Below are 18875 nucleotides of genomic sequence, written 5' to 3'. Positions count from 1 at the left end.
GTTCGAGCTTCCTGGCTGCTTTGTTTACCTAAGCAAGCCTGGGCAATGGCGGGCGCCCCTCCCCCAGCCTCGCTGCCGCCTTGCAGCTTGATCTCAGACTGCTGTGCTAGCAATCAGCGAGACTCCGTGGGCATAGAACCCTCCGAGCCAGGTGCGGGACACAATCTCCTAGGGTGCCATTTTCCAGGCCCGTTGGAAAAGCGCAGTATTAGGATGGGACTGACCCGATATTCCAGGTGCCGTCTGTTTCCCCTTTCTTTGACTAGGAAAGGGAACTCCCTGACCCCTTGCGCTTCCCGAGTGAGGCAATGCCTCACCCTGCTTCGGCTCGCGCACAGTGCGCTTCACCGACTGTCCTGCACCCACTGTTTGGCACTCCCTAGTGAGATGAAACCCGTACCTCAAACAGAAATGCAGAAATCACCCGTCTTCTGTGTCGCTGGGGCTGGGAGCTGGAGACGGGAGCTGTTCCTATTCGGCCATCTTGCAACTGTTTGTCGCGTCTCATCTTTTTAAAAAGAAAGTTGTTTTTTCCTTTCCCTTGAAATAACAAGTACACTTTGGTGGCAGCATTTCTTTTCCTTTTATTATTATTATTATTACTATTATTATTTTGAGACAGAGTCTCGCTCTGTCACCCTGGCTGGAGTGCGGTGGCATGATCACAGCCACTGCAGCCTTGACCCCCCCAGCTTGGCAATCCTCCTGCCTCAGCCTCCCGAGCAGCTGGGATTACAGGCACATGCCACCATGCCTGGCTGATTTTTAATTTTTTGTAGAGGCAGGTTCTCCCTATGTTGCCCAGGCTGATCTCAATCTCCTGGGCTCAAAATATCTTCCCTCCTCAGCCTCCCAAAGTGCTGGGATTACAGGTCTGAACCACCTCATCCAGCTGAGCATATTCATTTATCAGGTGTCATTTGTTCAAGCTATATTTGTTTTTTTTTTCTTCTTAAATGTAGAAGAAACTAAAAAACCTAAACCCATAACAAAAGATAAATGGCAATGGCATGGAGGCAGGCTGTAAGCCTGTGAGATACAGGTTGAAAGTCTAAAATGTTATGATACAAGTTAGCTCAGCGAATTGGCTTCCTTCTCTTGTGAACATACTTTTCTAACATACATGGCCTTTGTGATATCAGTCCCCCACCAGCAACAGCACTAGCACCAAAACACATACAGAGGTGAACATCTCGCAAGTTTATTTGTTTGAGTTGCACAATGTAGCTCATAATTACAAAAATAAACATAACTGCCCCCTTAAAACTTGGGCTTTCTTTTTAGGGGTAGGGGATGAGTTTCAAGGTAATTTTGGGAAGACGACTTCAGAAAAGATTTATTAATCAACTAGAGAAGAAAATGGGAATTTACAATGTTTATGTCTATCTATCCCTCACATGTGTTTCTTAGGACGATTTAATACTTATCTTGGGACGGAAGCAGTTTTATATTTTAAAATTCTCTAAACTAAGGCTTGACTCCTGTTTTAAACACAGCCCATCTGTTCCTGCAAATAGTGTGATTACACGGTCTGCACGGATCTGTGGTTTTAACTAATATGCAGAAGGCATTTTTATATTAAATGGTACGAGGGTATTTTGTAGCCAACAGTTTCCAACTCCAAATCTTGATGGGTTGTGGCTTGCCATATACTAAGATTTATTCTACATCCCATATTTTTTTTACTGTTTGTTTTCCCTTTTTACATAATTTGCCAGACGTTTGATCTCAAATTGATAATTTTAAATATTATAATATCTCAGAAATTGTTTCAGATTTTCACATCTCCCGTGTAACATCTTTAAAGTTAATATAAATTTTATTGAATGCAACAAAATACACATGGGTGTTTGGATCTTTTTGAGGTGAGAAGGTGTAACAGAAAGAGCATTGGACTGGATTCAGGAGACCTGAGCACCCTTCCCCGCTTTGCCATCAATTGTGTGGCCTTGGGCACATCGATAATTGGCTCTCTTGTAAAGTAGGACCACTGATCTAGATCTCTGAAGGCTGGTTTGCTTCCAAAATTCTGTGATTCTTTAATTCTATATGCTTGGGAAAGGGGAGGTGGAGGAGGTGCTAACAGTGTTTTACCTTCAAATATAAATAGCTTGAGACACTTTTGGGTGGTCAACCAATCAAAAAAGTTGGTAGATTAGGCCAGATGGCACATGCACACCTGCATAATGTGTCAGCCAGGCTTTGCTGCTTCACTGCAGAAACCCCATCGGTTGTAATGTTTGCTGAAATCCTTAACCACCAGTGTTTCCCAGAGGCAAACCTCATGTGTATTTCTTCTCTAAGAATCTTCTTCCATAAAAACGGTAGATCCAAGAACAAGGAGCACCCTCTCACTGAAATAGCAGGAATATTTAAATGAAAGGTACTCACATTTCTACAGAACCAGAATCATCTGAAAAATTGGAAAAGGTAAGATACCAGGCTCCATCCCAAACCACAGTCAGAATCTATGGGACTGGGTCTAGGCATCGTATTTTTCTTTTTTTTGAGATGGAGTCTCACTCTGTTGCCCAGGCTGGAGTGCAGTGGCACGATCTTGGCTCACTGCAACCTCCACCTCCCAGGTTCAAGTGATTCTCCTGCCTCAGCCTCCCAAGCAGCTGGGATTACAAGCATGTGCCACCACGCCTGGCCAATTTTGTATTTTTAGTAGAGACGGGGTTTCACCATGTTGGTCAGGCTGGTCTTGAACTCCTGACCTCAGGTGATCCACCCGCCTCAGCCTCCCTAAGTGCTAGGATTACAGGCGTGAGGCACTGTGCCCAGCCGGCATTGTATTTTTCACAAGCTTCCCAACCTGCTTCCAATGCCCATCAAAGGTTGAGAAACACTGGTCATGGAACAACTTGGTGATATCAAAATGCAAAATTCTAGCATAGATCCAAATTGAAAATATCTTCAAATAAAACACTTGCTCATTGATTTTTTTTTCTTTTACTGCACTCCTGTCATTAAGGAAAAACAGGTTCTATACTTCCATAAATGAATGTCAAATTTATACACATTGCTTCTGGTTTTTAATCTTTTCACTTTAATCAATACTGAAAATCTGCACGATACATATTCATATAGGATTTGACTGTGATTAAATGAGATGTCGAACTTGCCCAGTGTTCACTTACGGCATCTAGTAAGCAAACAGAAGAGTCTGATGACAGCAATCTAATTTGCTAGAGCAAGCTGTGGTGGAGAGAACAGGGGTGAATTAGAAACTCAGCCCACCCCAGTGCTGACTGTTGCCAAGCAAGGATGAGTGGCCTATGCAGCCAGCACTTCCAATTTTTCACAAGAAGATATAAATTGAGTTTGTCATATACAATCTTGCAATTTTTAAATGGTTGGCAACTGATTCAAATATTTTTTAAAATATCATTTAAAAATGTACCATTGAGGCTGGGCATGGTGGCTCATGCCTGTAATTCCAACACTTTGGGAAGCCGAGGCGGGTGGATCAGTTGAAGCCAGGAGTTCGAGACCAGTCTGGCCAACCTGGTGAAACCCTGTCTCTATTAAAATACAAAAATTAGCTGGGTGTGGTGGCGCATGTCTTTAATCCCAGCTACTCAGGAGACTGAGGCAGGAGAATCACTTGAACCCAGGAAACGGAGGTTGCAGTGAGCTGAGATTGTGACACTGCACTCCAGCCTGGGTGACAGAGCAAGACTCCATTTCAAAAAAATAAAGTAAAATAAATGTATCGTTGAGGCCAAACAACAAAACAAAGCAAAATTTATCAGCCCAGATTTCCCCCAGAAGGCCCCAAATTTGTAATTTCTGCTGTAGAAACTGAGTTCAGGATCTGATCAGTTAAGATGATCAAAACCCACTCACAGAAATGACTTCATTTAGTTGCCATGCAATATTATACTCTCTGCCTCTGGAAAGAATAGAATTCTCTGCTATTTTTAAATCCACTACAGGGTGGATATGAGGAGCCACCTGCTAAGTTCATTTGTTCATTCTGTAGATATTTAGAGTGCTCCTGCGCCCTATACCAGACACTGGGAACACAGTGGTGAACCAAATCTTAGGTAAGTTTAATATGTAGCACAGCACATCAAAAAAAATATGAAGCATCTGTCTCTAGTTTAAAACTGTTAAAAAACATGAAGCTCATTACTCAGTCAGTGGTGAGGATTACAAATACAGATGGGCAAAGCCTGAAACAGAATGACACTTCAGTGATGATTTTTTTTCAGATGAGGCTGATGCCCAGAAAAACAAAGGCTAATCAAAGATCACAGAGGACTTAAAATTATAACCCAGAGCTCCTGCCCTTAGTGCAAGCCCCTTTTATCCCTCTGTGCTGCCCATTTCCCTAAATCCAAGAGGATAAAAGATTGTCACAGTACTAATTCTGATGGCAAAGTGCGTAAGGTGACAGACCTTATTACAAAGTTTTTAAGGGAATACTGATGCTTGAAAATAGGTATGCACTGTCTGAAAACACTGAAACCATTAAGTAAAGTGACCTAAAAAGGACTCATAAGAGAACTGATGATTCTCTCAATTTGATCAAGCATACTACAAGAGGAACTGAATCTAATTTTCTCATTTTCTCTTCAGTAGAACAAACCAGCTGGTTAAACTTTGTCTTCCCAAGTCAAAAACTCTGCAGTGAGTTGGAAGCTATTACAAAATGGCTAGATTTTGAATATGGATGGTATTATACAATGCTACTGTCCAGTGGGTAAGGACAAATAACAAATTAAGTCAGAGGTTCCCAACTGGTATATTTGGAACCACTCACAGGTGTGCTCCCAAATTTCGAATAATCTGTAAAATGAAGTCTTTCTCCACCAGAGTGCTGGTCACTGATATGCTCTCTTTCTAGGACGTGGAAGACAGCTTCTGTGCTGTTGTGGCTGGTGGGGCCATACCAGAACTACATACCGGTAGTTCTGGCCAAGGGAGTGAGTGGAAGTGACATGTCCATACCAGGGAGAAACGTGTAATTGCTGGTGTACAGCCTTGCAGTCTTCCCTTTGGCATGACCATCCAGAAAGTTCAATAGTGGCTGTTCCACCAGCCTACATCCCTGAGTGTCTGCACCAACCAGCGTATCCTTGTAGTGTACATGCATGACATAAATCTTTGTGGTTTTAAAGCCACTGTAATTTTGAGGTTTTTCTGTTACAACCACATAATATATTCCTCCTGAAATACACACAGTGACACTTGTCCAAAAGGCTACTAACACACTCATCTAATTTGGTATGTACAGCTGGGATCTATTTGCTATTAAGAAGTAAAAAGTGTATTATAATGTGAAAGTGATTCCAAAGAACTCTACTTTTATTAAAATCCCAGATCATTACTGCTAGGTCTTTGGATAGCAGCCTTCCTACCACTAGAGGGAGCTATCTGCTTTGTCTTCTGCCTAACACGGAGCACCAAAAAGATGATAAACTTCCAGCTACACCTGGGGAGAAATGAATCTAGGGGAGAAATGAATTCTAGCCTAGATACTTCCCCCCCCGCCAAACAAGTCATACTGCCTTAGTGTTAGGCTAGCTGGATAGAAGCTCTGAAATGCTCAGGCACCCCAAAAGGCTGATTCAATCTGAATCAGAAGTAAGGTTCAGAAATGTATACTTTTTTAAAATAAAAAGCTCCCCAAACACTTCTGAAGCACAGCTAAGTTTGCTAACACTGGGTGTAGAAGATTTCAAAAGAAATGGTCCTTTTCAATCAAAGAGTTTTGTCATCTACAGGGCATTTCTGACAAGGATCAACATGTAAGTCCAACTAAATTAAAAACAGAACCTCCTAAGAACAGAATTTCAAAAAAAAGCACTTTATAATGACAACAAACCACAGGAACAAAACATAATTATCTTCAAATTTAAATTTATTAAGACATTCAGCTATGTCTGTCAGTCTACATCCAAATTTGCTACTAAAAATAAAATAAAGTCACATCCCACATTAGGAATACCGAGGTCTGAAAAACACTTTTTGAGCCAAGCCTATTGTATAAATAAATGACTAGTTTCTTTTCATATCAAAATTCCCATAAAAAATTACATTCCCCCCTCCCCAGTTCTACCTGTAGCCATGATGAATGTAAAAATTTAAATATGACATATCCTTGTCAAAGAAAAGGTGCAAAGTCTATTAACAGCTTTAAAAGTGGCATTTGCAGAGTGTGATCATACAGTTATGTACTCATTCCCAAAGTGCAAATATTGCCATAATTTAACACTGTCTTGATTCAGTTGCAAGAATTAAACATTACACAGGATTGAAAAGTACACCCAGGGCCTCCATCAGTGCCCTAAAGCCCTTCCCACTTTGGTCTCCTTCACTAAAGCGGACTCCAAAGTGTTCATTAGAGTTTTAGTTTACTTCACACAGCCAGCGAAGTATACAACATATTAACAAAAGTTTCATATACATCAAAATATTGAAGACTCCGTCATAAAGTTCAAGAGTCTCAGATTACATGAATGCACCCGCAAGGCCCAAGTGCCCACCCACCCCTTCCCTAAAGCACATATAAAGTATGAGCGTGCTTCAATCTTTGAATACAATCAATGCTTCTTCATCTTTGATTTCATTTCAGTGCTGTACAAGACTCAATAATCACCTGACTGAGCTCCAATCAACTGAGGAGAAACGGGGTGGAGATGAGGGCTGGTTGCGATTCAGACTTGATAATGAGAGTGATCTGTCCCATGGAGAGTGAAAGTTCAGTTCCACTTCTGCCTCCTTCTTTCCATGCTGTCCTCATGCTCTTTATCCTCACTTCCTCAGTCCCTTCAACACTCAAAATGATTTTATTTCTCTCTCACACATATCAGGGGCAGTTTCTGAAGTTGTTGAGGTTGAATTTTCTTCACAAACCTCTATAAAACATCAGCATAGAACATACGAATACATTTTGATTAGCATACATTGCAAAATTTCTCCCACAATGTCAGGGGATGAAAGTAGGTGGTCCCCACTGAGAGTACTTCCTGGATTAGATCCTTGGAATGTCAGTTTCCTGCCTGATCATCTCATTTTCATTCCTCAAATCAGAACATGAATTCCATCTTGAGTTAACTTCTCCTCCAGAGTATCAAAGCATCATTCCTGCTGCTTCTCCTCTAGGCTGATTCAACAGGATGTGCTTCATCTTTTGCGCTGTGAGGATATTCTTTGGGGTCAAAAGCCCCTTCCTGGTTATCTGGTCGTCTGGTGATGCGCTCATTATTGTCCCTAGAACCTTCCTGTATCCTGGTCCCTGGAGTATGCTCTTGGCCTGGGGGTTCAGTACCTTCCTGAAACATGACGTTTTGCTCAGCTCCAGCATGAGGCTGTAGAACTGGCTCAGTTCCTAATCCTGGAAGCTGGGAGGAGTTTTTCAGGTGGCAGTGGCACAGAGGGCAGGTCTCCTGGACATACAGCCATTTCTTAAGACAGCCTGCATGGAAAAAATGACTGCAAGGCGTGATCACAGCAGATTTCATGTCCTAAAAGTGGGGGGAAAAAGATACGTTATAAATGTCTGTTTTCTAGAATCTTTGGTGCTATCCCCAAAGTTCTGGTTCTAACATTTCTTTCCCACAACAGAAAATTTGTAACATAGATCTTAGAATAAAACTTACTTTATATATCAGTAATAATCCTGCTGCCATCACAGATCCCCCTTATACAAACAACGCAAGAAGTACTGGCTAAGTACTTTCTAAAAGCGAAGGAAAAACCAAAAATGAGGAAGAAGCTACCTTTATAACTGGGTTTTGCCTTAGTATGAAATGCAAGTGTTACACAATTTTTGCAGTATGATTACTGGGTCTCCACTGGTATGACAAGAGTATAATTACAACCTCAGAAAATCTGATGAAGACAGAACTTTTTCTACAGTTTTGCTTCAACACAGCTGAACAGATTATGATGAAATTATTGGCAAGGAGACAAAATCGGCCATATAATACCAGGGTATTGGCAAGGAAGTGGCAATCTCTCATTAGGGACAATGTATATACCCAGTTTTCAAGATTTGGTCTATACAAGCCAGTGTTTCTCAACTTGCATAAGAACCATTTGTTAACACATAGTCTTGGGCCACCCAAGACCTACTGAAGTGGGATATGTAACGACGGGATTCGTAAAATCTATAGTTACAACAAGCCACCTGTGTGACTTTTATACACTCACATTTGATAACCACTGGAATAAGGAGTGGTGTACTTTGCATTAATATTCCTTGCATAAGATATATATGAAGCGAGAAGCCTGAAAACATGAAGTTAAAGTTATAAAGACATACGTTTCGTGAATCAACCATTAATTTTGTTTAAAGTCCCAAAACAAGCAGGTGTGGATATCCCAGAAATTCCTTGCCAAGAACTGGTAACACCTGGGAGTCAACTTTTAAGCAGCAAGCCATCCAAGGAAAAGCAGCCAGCTGGGAAGATAAGCAGTTTTATTCTCATTTTCGATGTGATATCAACAGGTAGTTCTAGCACCTCAAAAAAAGTGATGTGACAACAGGAAATACAAACAGGACTCTTGAATCCCCGAGATGGAATATTCAGACATCAGCGGCTGAAGCTGAGGTGCTCCGACTCTGTTTTTGATGTGCTTTGTCCTGAGTACTATGAGGCTACCTAGCACAAAAGAGCTAGGGTTCACTTTAATAACAAACTAAGAGAATGGCTACTTTGAAGGGAGGCAGGAACCCTACATTACTCCTCAGACCCCTCAAATGCAAAACCACCTGGAGAACATTGTTTAGCTAGGATCAAAAAGTAGGTTCTAATCACAATAAAAAATTGATAGTTGTATTTTACTATTAGAAAAAAATTATTTAAATATGCACAAAGTTAAATATACACAAATACATACATACCCCGCCTAAACTACAAAAGCAATCCTGAAGTAAGAATATCCCCTGTATATTACTGACACTGTCTATAGTTTTATTCTACCAGCCTACACTCTTTGAGAGTGACTTTAAAAATGGGACATAGTTTCTGCTGTTGGCCATCATCTCTGTCCATTATTTCCAACAGTGCAGCCTCTTGCACAGGTGACTGATGATTAAACTCTAGGTCTTTTTGTTGTTGTTTTATTTACAAAGTGATTTAAGTACTACCTTTAATTTGTAATAGAAGGCAATCACCAGGCTCTTTATGGTGCATGTGCTAAAGACTACAGGTAGGCCAACTTCAATTTTATATCAATTTGGTAGCCTTTACCACATTCACCCACTCCCACCAAATGCTTGTACCCTTGGATACTTAGCAACCCACAGGTGGGCATATATTCTCTCTACCTATGCTAGGTACATGAATATTTCTTCCCCACTCTGGGAATACTAGAGAGAAAAGAGTCAGAATTTTGGCACACCACTTTTCAGGAGTTGCTGACCCCTCATGGATAGTATATTCAATAGTCCGTGTGAGTGTGTATTCAGGAGTAAATATAAAATGCACCTGACCTGTTTTTCCTTTATTTATGGGTGAGCAATAATGTTGAAAACAACAATACATTAGAACCCAAGGGACTAAATTTAAAACTTAATTTAGAAATAAAATGGAAATATTTTATCAGGTCTATAATATAATTTCTGAGGTCCATTTTTTTAATCCAGAAGATAATTTTGCCTAGAAATTTAAGTTGAATTTGGTTAATATGGTTACAGTCCCAAGGGATACACTGTATGACTTACCCAAACAGATTCTTATTGAAGGAGTTACCTGATAACAGATGGCACAAATATCATTGTGTTTCTCAAGTTGCTCTTTCGTAGCAATGGGTAACGATTTAATCTTATTCACAGCATCCCTGCGGAGAAGAAAGCTCTTCCACCCCAGCTGGGCCCGAAGCCACACGTTATAGTAGGAATGAATGAAGATGATCATTGAGCCCATCACTGTCCATTCTCCAAAGATGGTCTCTGAGACGCCATAGGCCACCACACAGAGGGCCACAAGAAACTCCAGCAGGCGGTAAGTGCCATTCACATAGTAGATGACATCATCCATGTTTTCCACTGGCTCTTTTCTGAATTCCTCAACCATAAATAAGACATAAATAAAAAGTGTTCCTAGAACCTGAAAGAAAAAATGTACGTTATCTTGAAATATGATCACTAAGATACTTTTTTCATAGGCTTTAAACAATAACACATTCTTGGTGTTTTTAGGATGCAATATTTCAAATATACAGAAGAGTATCCAGGGAAAAAAATGTTTTAATAAATAAAAAATCAACTCTAAAGAGAAGACACTGATGTAATTAAAATGTGGGTGATCTTAGTAATCCAGGCATAGATAACAAAAAGCCACACCATCAGACATGACTTTCCTAAAATGATTCTGATGAGTAATCAATTTTTTGATTCATCTTTTTCCCTTATTCCTTAGGTCACCAAACCTTATCAACTCCATCTTAATTTTCCTCATACCATAGTCATTCCTGTTCTACAACTCTCAAAGAAGTTTTACTTCTGCAAAAAATAACGAATAACTCTTCACTGTGTTATGTTTTCTTTTACTTCTTAACTTAGGTAGCAAAGATCTTCAAGTTACAATAAGCTTATCATTTCTAGGGCAATATTTTGTGTGTGCATGTCTGTGAAACATGTATCATGTCTGTATGTGTGTAATACACATCATATACATATATATTTATATACGTCATGAAACTATTGGTATTTTTGAGTGGAATTTAATTTAAAAAACACACTCCAAATAAGCTCTAACACAAGCTCTAAAAACTTTTAATATTTTAGTTACTTATCAATTTAAGATTTATATGACATCTCTGTATCATACCATTTTGAAAAAGAGAAACTGAAAGGCTTAATTACCTTCATAAAAAATACAGTGACATGAATAGGTTTATGTAATATTTTCATAACCTGCCATCTAACTCCTATGCTCAAATAAATGTAATGTGTTCTAGTAAAGAGAGAGAGAAGTTATCACCTGAATAGTCCACTTACAATCATTCATCTTGAAAAAATTTAATTCCTTTTCTGGGAGGAAAAATAACAAAATCAGTTATTATACAGTGTTAATTAATCATAGGCTTACCTGAAGAGAGGTAAGAATGCTGCTGGAAATAATGATAAGAAGCCAAAAATCCATGTGGAAAAACTGGCAAATCATATAAGCCATATAAGCAGGGAATACCAATAAAAATAAACAAAGGCTTACAGCACGGAAGTGTTTCCACAAGCTCCTGGAGAAAGACAAAATTATTCTTTTTAAATGCCTGCCACCTAGTAGCACAACCACTCACATCAGCAGCTAACATCTCTGGTGCCATGATCAAATTTCACAAATTCCCACTGAACACCCTTCTCCATACCAGTCACTGTACTAGAGTTCAGACCAAGTCACACAGGCTTGGCATGTCAAAGCCACCACACTCAGTCAATTGCAAAGTACAGCTGATTTTCTTTTGTTCCTCAATAGTTTGCTTTCAATTGCTACTCCTAGCAATTTCAAATTATTTCAGGCTTTTGTAGCCTTAAACCTTAACAATTTCAATAATTTTTCCTGGTTAAGACAGGGAGGGAGTATTAGAATAATCTGTGGTCTTTTTCAAATCTTATGACACCTTCTTCCCACTCATTCCACTTGTGATGAGAATCTCTGCTACAGAGAGTGCAGTGTGACTAATAGGAATGACTCTCCAATGAGCAGGTATACTCATCCTCACATCTGTTGTGGTCAGGGTAAGTGGGAGACGTGACTGAGAGCAACTGTAGTGTAAGATCTACTAGCTGGTTTTCCTCCCTCCTCCGGCCCTGTCTATACAGGACACTACCAGCCAGACTAATCTTCCTAAAGCTCTACTATCGTAATATTTTCAACACTGTCTCTAAATTCTTGAGTCTGGCATTTGAGGTCCTCCACTCCTAATTTTTCCATCCAAGCTTGTCAAATCTGTTCCTCATAAACCAAGCTGGTTAACTAACTGCCCTCTCAGCAAAACACAAGCACTCTTACGTCCCACTAGAAATTCCTCCATCATGCTCTCCATTTCTCTAAACCCTTTAGGCTAGTTCAAGCTAAACAACTTTGGCTTTCAATTGAAATAAAGCTCATGGCTACAAAAAAATTTAAGCTGTTTTAATTAAACATCAACATCTGTAATATGTTCTCAAATCCAGGTAAAGCATCTCAAAGAGACACAAATAACGTAAATCATCTTTCCTACCTTTAATTATAATATAGTCAGGAAATAAAAATTACCACACACAAGGTCAAATGCTATACAGTGTAGTCCTATCATAATCAGTAATTCAGAGAAGAAAGTTAATTACTATGGTGAAAATTAAAGCCGCATACTTTGGAAAGTGTTTTACATTTTTTCTTGCCAAAAACTAATAATACTAATAATAATAATAATCAGAAATTAAGGAACAAATGTAAACTTGTCAGTAGCTTTGCTTTGAGATTCAGCAATTTTAACTTTTTAAAGAAAGGCAGTAGCTGTACTGTGTTAGATGATGAATTATAGATCTAATAGGGCAATATGCCTTAAAACCTTAAATATATTTTTTTAAATCAAGCCAGCTATGATTTATATGAAATATGTACATATTTATAAACACATGCATATATTTAAGCACACACACAGAAATGTATATACAATGTTATGTCAAGAGTTTTACATTTATGTCTAATTTTAATACAGGTGGATATATACACACAAACATATATATAGACACACATATATGTCCTTATCTAAATAGTTAAAATTAAATAAAGGCAAATTTCAAATAAAATATAAAAAGAATAAGGGAAAGTTACATTGAAACCTTGTGCAATTAATAGGTTAAGCACTATAAAAATGACAACCCATTTCCTAAAGTATTTGCCTTTTGAAAATTTGCTACATAATTTGAATAAGTAGACTATAGTTCTAATATTCCTTGTTAAAAACTGCAATAAAATTTACAGATAAAATAACCAATTCTTTCTATGGCTAAAACTAACTCACGCATCCTCCTAAGCTAAACGTGGAAATTACCTACAGTTCAAGCAACTCCAAAGACATATTTATGAAGATTTTCCCCTTAACAACTATTTCATTAATAGAAAAATTGTTTCATGAACTAGTAGTATCATCTCTTAATTGTCCTCTAACTTGAGAATTAGGATGCTTTTCCTTTCCTTCTTTAATTCCCAGCACAATGAATTGAATTCATCACAATCCTTGATTGACGATGTACTATCATCATTGGTCTGTGCATGTCCCTCCTTTTACTTAGTCAGTAATCTAATTAACTATTGTCAATAATGTAACAAGCATTTATGAACCCACTTCCCACATACAGGCGAAGGCCTGGACAATAAACCACATCTAATGACAGGGGCAGGCCTGCCTACATATACCACGTCCTCGCCCCTCTGCCCCACGAAACCGCTATCTTGAATCCTGTGTGCTTCATTCTCTTGCCTGCTTCCCTTTTTATAGTTTGGTTTTATCTATATGTATTTCTAAGTACTACAAATTTTAAAATTTTGTTTTTAACATAAAAATAATATCCTACATTATGATCTTTTTGGATTTACTTTTTTACCTCGTGCTGCTATGATCATTCATACTGATTTGTGGGTCACTATTTTTAACATAGCACTGTGACTATTATCACATTTTATCATCTACTTTCTTGTTGCATTGGCATCTGGGTTGTTCCCAGGCTTCTGGTGAGGTGAACTGTTCTACGAACATTCTTCTACATGTCTCCTACTGTACACATGCAAAAGTCTTTGAATATATACCTATGAGGAGATCATGCCAAACTCTCTTCCAAAGTGACTACACCACTTTACACTCTCATCAGTACCATGGGATATCCTGTGGAGCTGCAACTTCCCCCATCATAGATATTGGCAGATTTTTTCCCTCCCCTTTCTATCTCCTTCCTTTTGATTGTGTGTAAAACAGTATCTCACTGTAGCCTTCACATTTCCCTTATCATGAATGATGCTGAACTTCTCTTCATGTCTGCATTTTTCTCTTTTCCTAAATGCTTCATCAAGTTTTTTGTCCATTTCTCTGACTGATGTGTAGGAGCGATTCTTGATTAGGAGTGCATACTAGAAATATTTTCTCCCAGTTTGTAATGACCATTTCTAACTTAAAAACTGCTATTAATTCTAATATTAATCATTAAATGTATTAATCTTTTCTTTCATAGTCACAGTCAATCTCAGTCTTCCATAGTCAGTTCTGTCAGTTTAAGAAATCTTTTCCTACTCAAAAATATACTAATCTCAGTGGAATTTTAACTTTCTGTTTTCGACATTTAAGTCCCTAACATACTGGAGTTATTTTGTTTATAATGCGAGATAGGAATCCAGTGTTTTTCTAGCTTCATTATAGAGTAGCACCTGTCTCCACTCATCTGGCATGCCACTTCTGTCATACACCAGAGTTCCACCCATATGTGGGTCAGTCTGGGGTCTCTATTCCACTGGTCTACCTTAAGCCAACATTACAAATGTCTCACAATATCTCCTGCCATGAGTGAAATACTTTAAAAATTGCCTCATTTATTTCAATATTGGGATTACAATGACTTCACAGAGTGAACTGGGGCGTATTCCTCTTATAGTTTGAAAGTATTTGTTTTAAATAATCTGCCAAGTGTGGTTGTGTGCACATGTGTCCCAGCTCCACAGAAGGCTGAGGCAGGAGGACTGCTTGAGCCCAGGAGTTCAAGTCCAACCTGGGCAACATAGCGAGATTCCATCTCTAAACATAAATAAATAAATAAAATAGGGATAACTGTCCTTTGGAATTTGGTAGAACTTGCCTGTAATATCATCTGGCTCAAGAAGTTTGCCAACTGCTTTAATTTCTTTAACTGTTATAACTATTCAACTTTTTAGTTCTTGAGTCAGTTGTGGTAAGTGGCATTTTTCTCTTAACTTTATTTCATTTGTTTTAAAAAGTACTGGCATGTAGCTGATGGTTAGTCTCTTATTACTGTAGGCAATGGTGGGAGGAAGAACACAACAGAACAGTTCATGTCTATTTTTCTTCCCACAGCCAAGAGGGCAGCCGGAGATCCTGCCTCAGGTTAATGCAGCTGCAGCCACAAGGAATAACACAGATACCAGTTCAAAGTACCCCAGACCCACATACAACGCTTCTCAGTTTGCTCCTTTTTCTCTCAATCTCCTCTGCATCTAATTTTGGAGAAAGCCAGTAGTGAGGATAGTTCAATATCCCGGGAAGACCCACAACAGCATCTACTGATTCTTATAGTAGTGGAACAACATATTATATCTCTTTTCTAAATATTAGTTTTATCAATATATACTAAATTAGTGTAATTAATAACAAATTACATTGACAGAGATGACAAAATACTAATTGTACTTAGGTCAAACAAATCTACTTTTCAGATCTACTAAGTGGCTATTTAATTGCGCTCACCCTTGAGTTCAACATTTTAAATGCTTCAGTCAAGAAACCTTAAACCTCACAAACAAATGTGAAATAACTACAATCAATTATGATGATTAAGAAAATCTGAAACATGTCTAAGAGTTTGAGCTTATTTAAATTGACTTTTCAGCCATCCTACCACTTGAGAAAATTATATAGAATGTTTGGCAATGTGTGTTATGGGGATACAAAGATGAATCTGATGTACTACAATTAAAATGCTAATTTGGAATGTTTTAGAAATCAGCTGATACAATTCTACCTCCCAAGAGATTAGCTGTTCCCTTACTATAAAAGGCTACCAAAGAGGCAATAAATTCAGATGTATTTCTATAATCAATAATCAGAATGCGGATAGAGCACTAGAAAAAAAACAGTGACACCGAATTTTAAGAAATTCCTTACAGAATTTCCTTGTATAAACTACAATAAAAAGACTGTATCCTTAAGGAACTAAATAATAGTTTGGCTTTTATCCCTCATAAAAATTTCTGGATACCTCAATTATCCTGATTTAATCATTATACAATGTATACAGCTCTCAAAATATCACACGAACCTCAAAAATATATACTATGTATCAATAAAATATACAGAGTTTAAAATTTTACTATAATGCAAGATGTACATGAATCCAACTATTAATTTCATTTGGTCCTATAAATTGTCAAGAATCCTTATAATCCAGTCAGTTGAAATTGTCTAAAACTCCATCAAATGAGGCTGTTTTTCCATAAATGTCTATTTTATGATTACCTGAGAGCCTCTATTTTTCCTCTCCTTCATTTGCATTTCACTTAATGCTTTCTCTCCTTTAACTAATTTACACAGAATAAAATTACATATTATTTATTACATTTATTATGCTAGACTAAATTTTATGCTCTATGTTCTTAATTTTAAAACTGGACAAATATAAAAAGTATTAAATTCATCTGAAGCAGAAAAAGTTAACTTATAATTACATGGCCTTTGATGTGATTTTTAAGTAAAAAATCTTGAGAGAAAAAAACAAAAGTCAAGTAAGTCAAACAGCTCATATAGGAAAAATAAAAACATAAACTTGTTGAATTAACCTAAGCTAATACCAATTACCCATATCCATTTTCTGTCTCTAAATATTCCCTAAATATTTAGACAACAAATGCATGTAAAGAATATTACATGAGTTAATTTAAAGAATATTAAGAGGTTTCTTACTTGTCTCTAGATGCTCCCAGTGCCAAAACAATAGGATCTGCAATTTCTAACATAGACTGTAGGATAGAAGCTACGACAATGAAAAGGATAATACTGAGCAGGAATGCCCGATGAACAACCTGCAGTTCTATCAGCCCAGTCTGCACTGCCAAGATTAACAGCGTTACTCCTTCTGTCATGCCCCTAAAAAAAGCATACATTTTCAGAAAACATAAAATAATCTGAATCTCATTTAATTCAAAGAGAAAAATAATCCAAAGGCTTAGACTCTTGTTACATATTTTAAAATCTATTCTGACTTAATCCAGACTAAAAACCTGATCAGTATATTAACTTTATAACATTAATGAAATAGTCATATATATCACTACATGTGCAAAGGCATAATAGCTATTATTTTACCACACGATGAGGGCAAAAATAATAACGTCTAAGACAAATAGAAGTTTTCCAACCAGACTTTGTAAATGAGCCAGATATTAATATCAAATACTGTATAGAAATCAGATTTTAACAGGGCTAAACTTCAAATGGGAAAAAGCAAGCTTCTGAAAATCTCTTAAAGAAATCTAGGAAAGGAAGGTGTCCAATATTCACCATAATGTATTAATACATACAATACAAATACATCTTTAACATGGAAATGTATTTTTTAACCCAAATGTTGCAACCATTCAAAAAAAACTCTCCAATCCCATTTCTTCTAAAATTCATCAGCCAAAGAAATTCATCATTACTTCCTCAAGTTATCTATAGTATTTACATTTCTAGACATAATCAAGGAAGAACTTACCGATTCATGGCAGGATCATTCATGAAAGCTCGATAACCCTGCAAGTAAAACTTGCAGAGTGTGAGAACACCCAAGGCAACAAAAGAAACAGTGAAGACCAAACCCAAAAGAGAGTAAGGAGTGCTACAGCATTCCGCAATACTGGAAAAAAAGAGGGGGAAATAACAGACATAAACTTTCCATTTGGAGTAAAAACATTTAAGGCCTTTAAATAATCACCAAGCTTGATTTGATCCTCATTAATTAAAACATCCTAAACCAAAATTTGAGGTGAAATCACCCAATTACTCCATTAATAATTTAACCATCTTATTCATCTTCAAACCCACATTTTTCTAGCTCATTGGCAAATATGCAGTACATAGCACCAGATCTGAAACAAGGTCTTATTTTATTATCTATCATCTTCAAATATAGTAAAATTCAAAGAGCCTAAATCTTCACATCTTAAGAAATATATAATTAGCATGCTGACAAGTATTCAAAAGAAGCTTGTACAGTTGCCCACTGTTCTTCCTGAAAAATGTTGGCTGTTCAAATTGTTCACTGCGCTACATTATAATATGAATACTTGCTGCAACTCCTTATTTGACCAAACTGCTATGGAGCAGGGTGTATCACTCCTCCTACTCCATCAGTATCTTACATACTACTGGTATTTTAAAATTTAGGTTGAGACAAAGGCATTTTTTAAAAAAGGAGTTACTTCAAAAGCATGCCCAAGAATTTGATTCAAGACTATTTAAAAATAATTTTAATATTAATTTTTAACATAAAAGTTTGCTATGATACTATTCATAAGGATAACTGGAAGACATTACATTAGAACTTGGAAATATTTTCATTGAACTTCTTAGATACTAACTTATATGTATTTTATAAATACATGTACTATTATGTACTGAGATGGATTTAGCATTTACACAATATCTATCTTATATATACATATATTTATTTGAGACAGGGTCTTGCTCTGTTGCTAGGCTGGAGAGCAGTGGTACAATCATAGCTCACTGCAGCCTTGAACTTCCGGGCAAAAGCAATCCTCTCCCTTCAGCCTCCCAAGTAGCTAAGACTGTAAGAACGTGCCACTGTGCCTGGCTAATTTATTCTTTATACAGACAAGGTCTTGCTATGTTGCCCAAACTGGGCTAAAACTTTCTGCCTCAAGCGATCCTCCCATCTTGGCCTCCCAAAGTATTGGGATTACAGGCTTGAGCTAACGCTCCCAGCCCTTATATAGTATCTACATCTTAAGCTTTAAATTTCAAAGAAGAATTTCACTTATATGTGTGAGGAATTCATTCAGGCAATCAATGCTTGTCCTTTACTATGCAGCTCCATGCTTCTATATAGTTATCTTTCCTACACAATTGCTTATTAGTTGGTTTTTATGTGAAAGCATCTAATTTTACATGGTACCCATGTACATTATAATGAGAAAAAAAGTCTG

The 18875-nt window shown here is 37.5% G+C and overlaps 1 protein-coding gene across 4 annotated transcripts in view; it reads right to left on the bottom strand.

The window, feature by feature from the left end:
• Positions 1 to 5854: 5854 nt before the first annotated feature.
• RNF145 (ring finger protein 145) overlaps positions 5855 to 18875 on the bottom strand; it is a 50362-nt gene continuing 37341 nt past the window's right edge. For 3 of the 4 annotated variants that reach the window (XM_055285424.1, XM_055285425.2, XM_055285423.1), the window contains 5 exons: positions 17423 to 17563; positions 16630 to 16812; positions 11052 to 11199; positions 9711 to 10067; positions 5855 to 7478 (listed from right to left, as the gene is read on the bottom strand). In XM_055285424.1, coding sequence (XP_055141399.1) covers positions 7113 to 7478; positions 9711 to 10067; positions 11052 to 11199; positions 16630 to 16812; positions 17423 to 17563 — 1195 coding nt within the window. In that variant the 3' untranslated portion in view covers positions 5855 to 7112. Of the gene's footprint in view, positions 7479 to 7613; positions 7694 to 9710; positions 10068 to 11051; positions 11200 to 16629; positions 16813 to 17422; positions 17564 to 18875 lie in introns of those variants that run through there. The other variant, XM_055285426.2, reaches the window with a different exon arrangement.

The sequence above is a fragment of the Symphalangus syndactylus genome, chromosome 7 (assembly GCF_028878055.3).
Source record: "Symphalangus syndactylus isolate Jambi chromosome 7, NHGRI_mSymSyn1-v2.1_pri, whole genome shotgun sequence".
Lineage (NCBI taxonomy): Eukaryota > Metazoa > Chordata > Mammalia > Primates > Hylobatidae > Symphalangus > Symphalangus syndactylus.
Note: the sequence above shows the minus strand (reverse complement) of the source record. Positions and strands in the feature narration are given on the sequence as shown.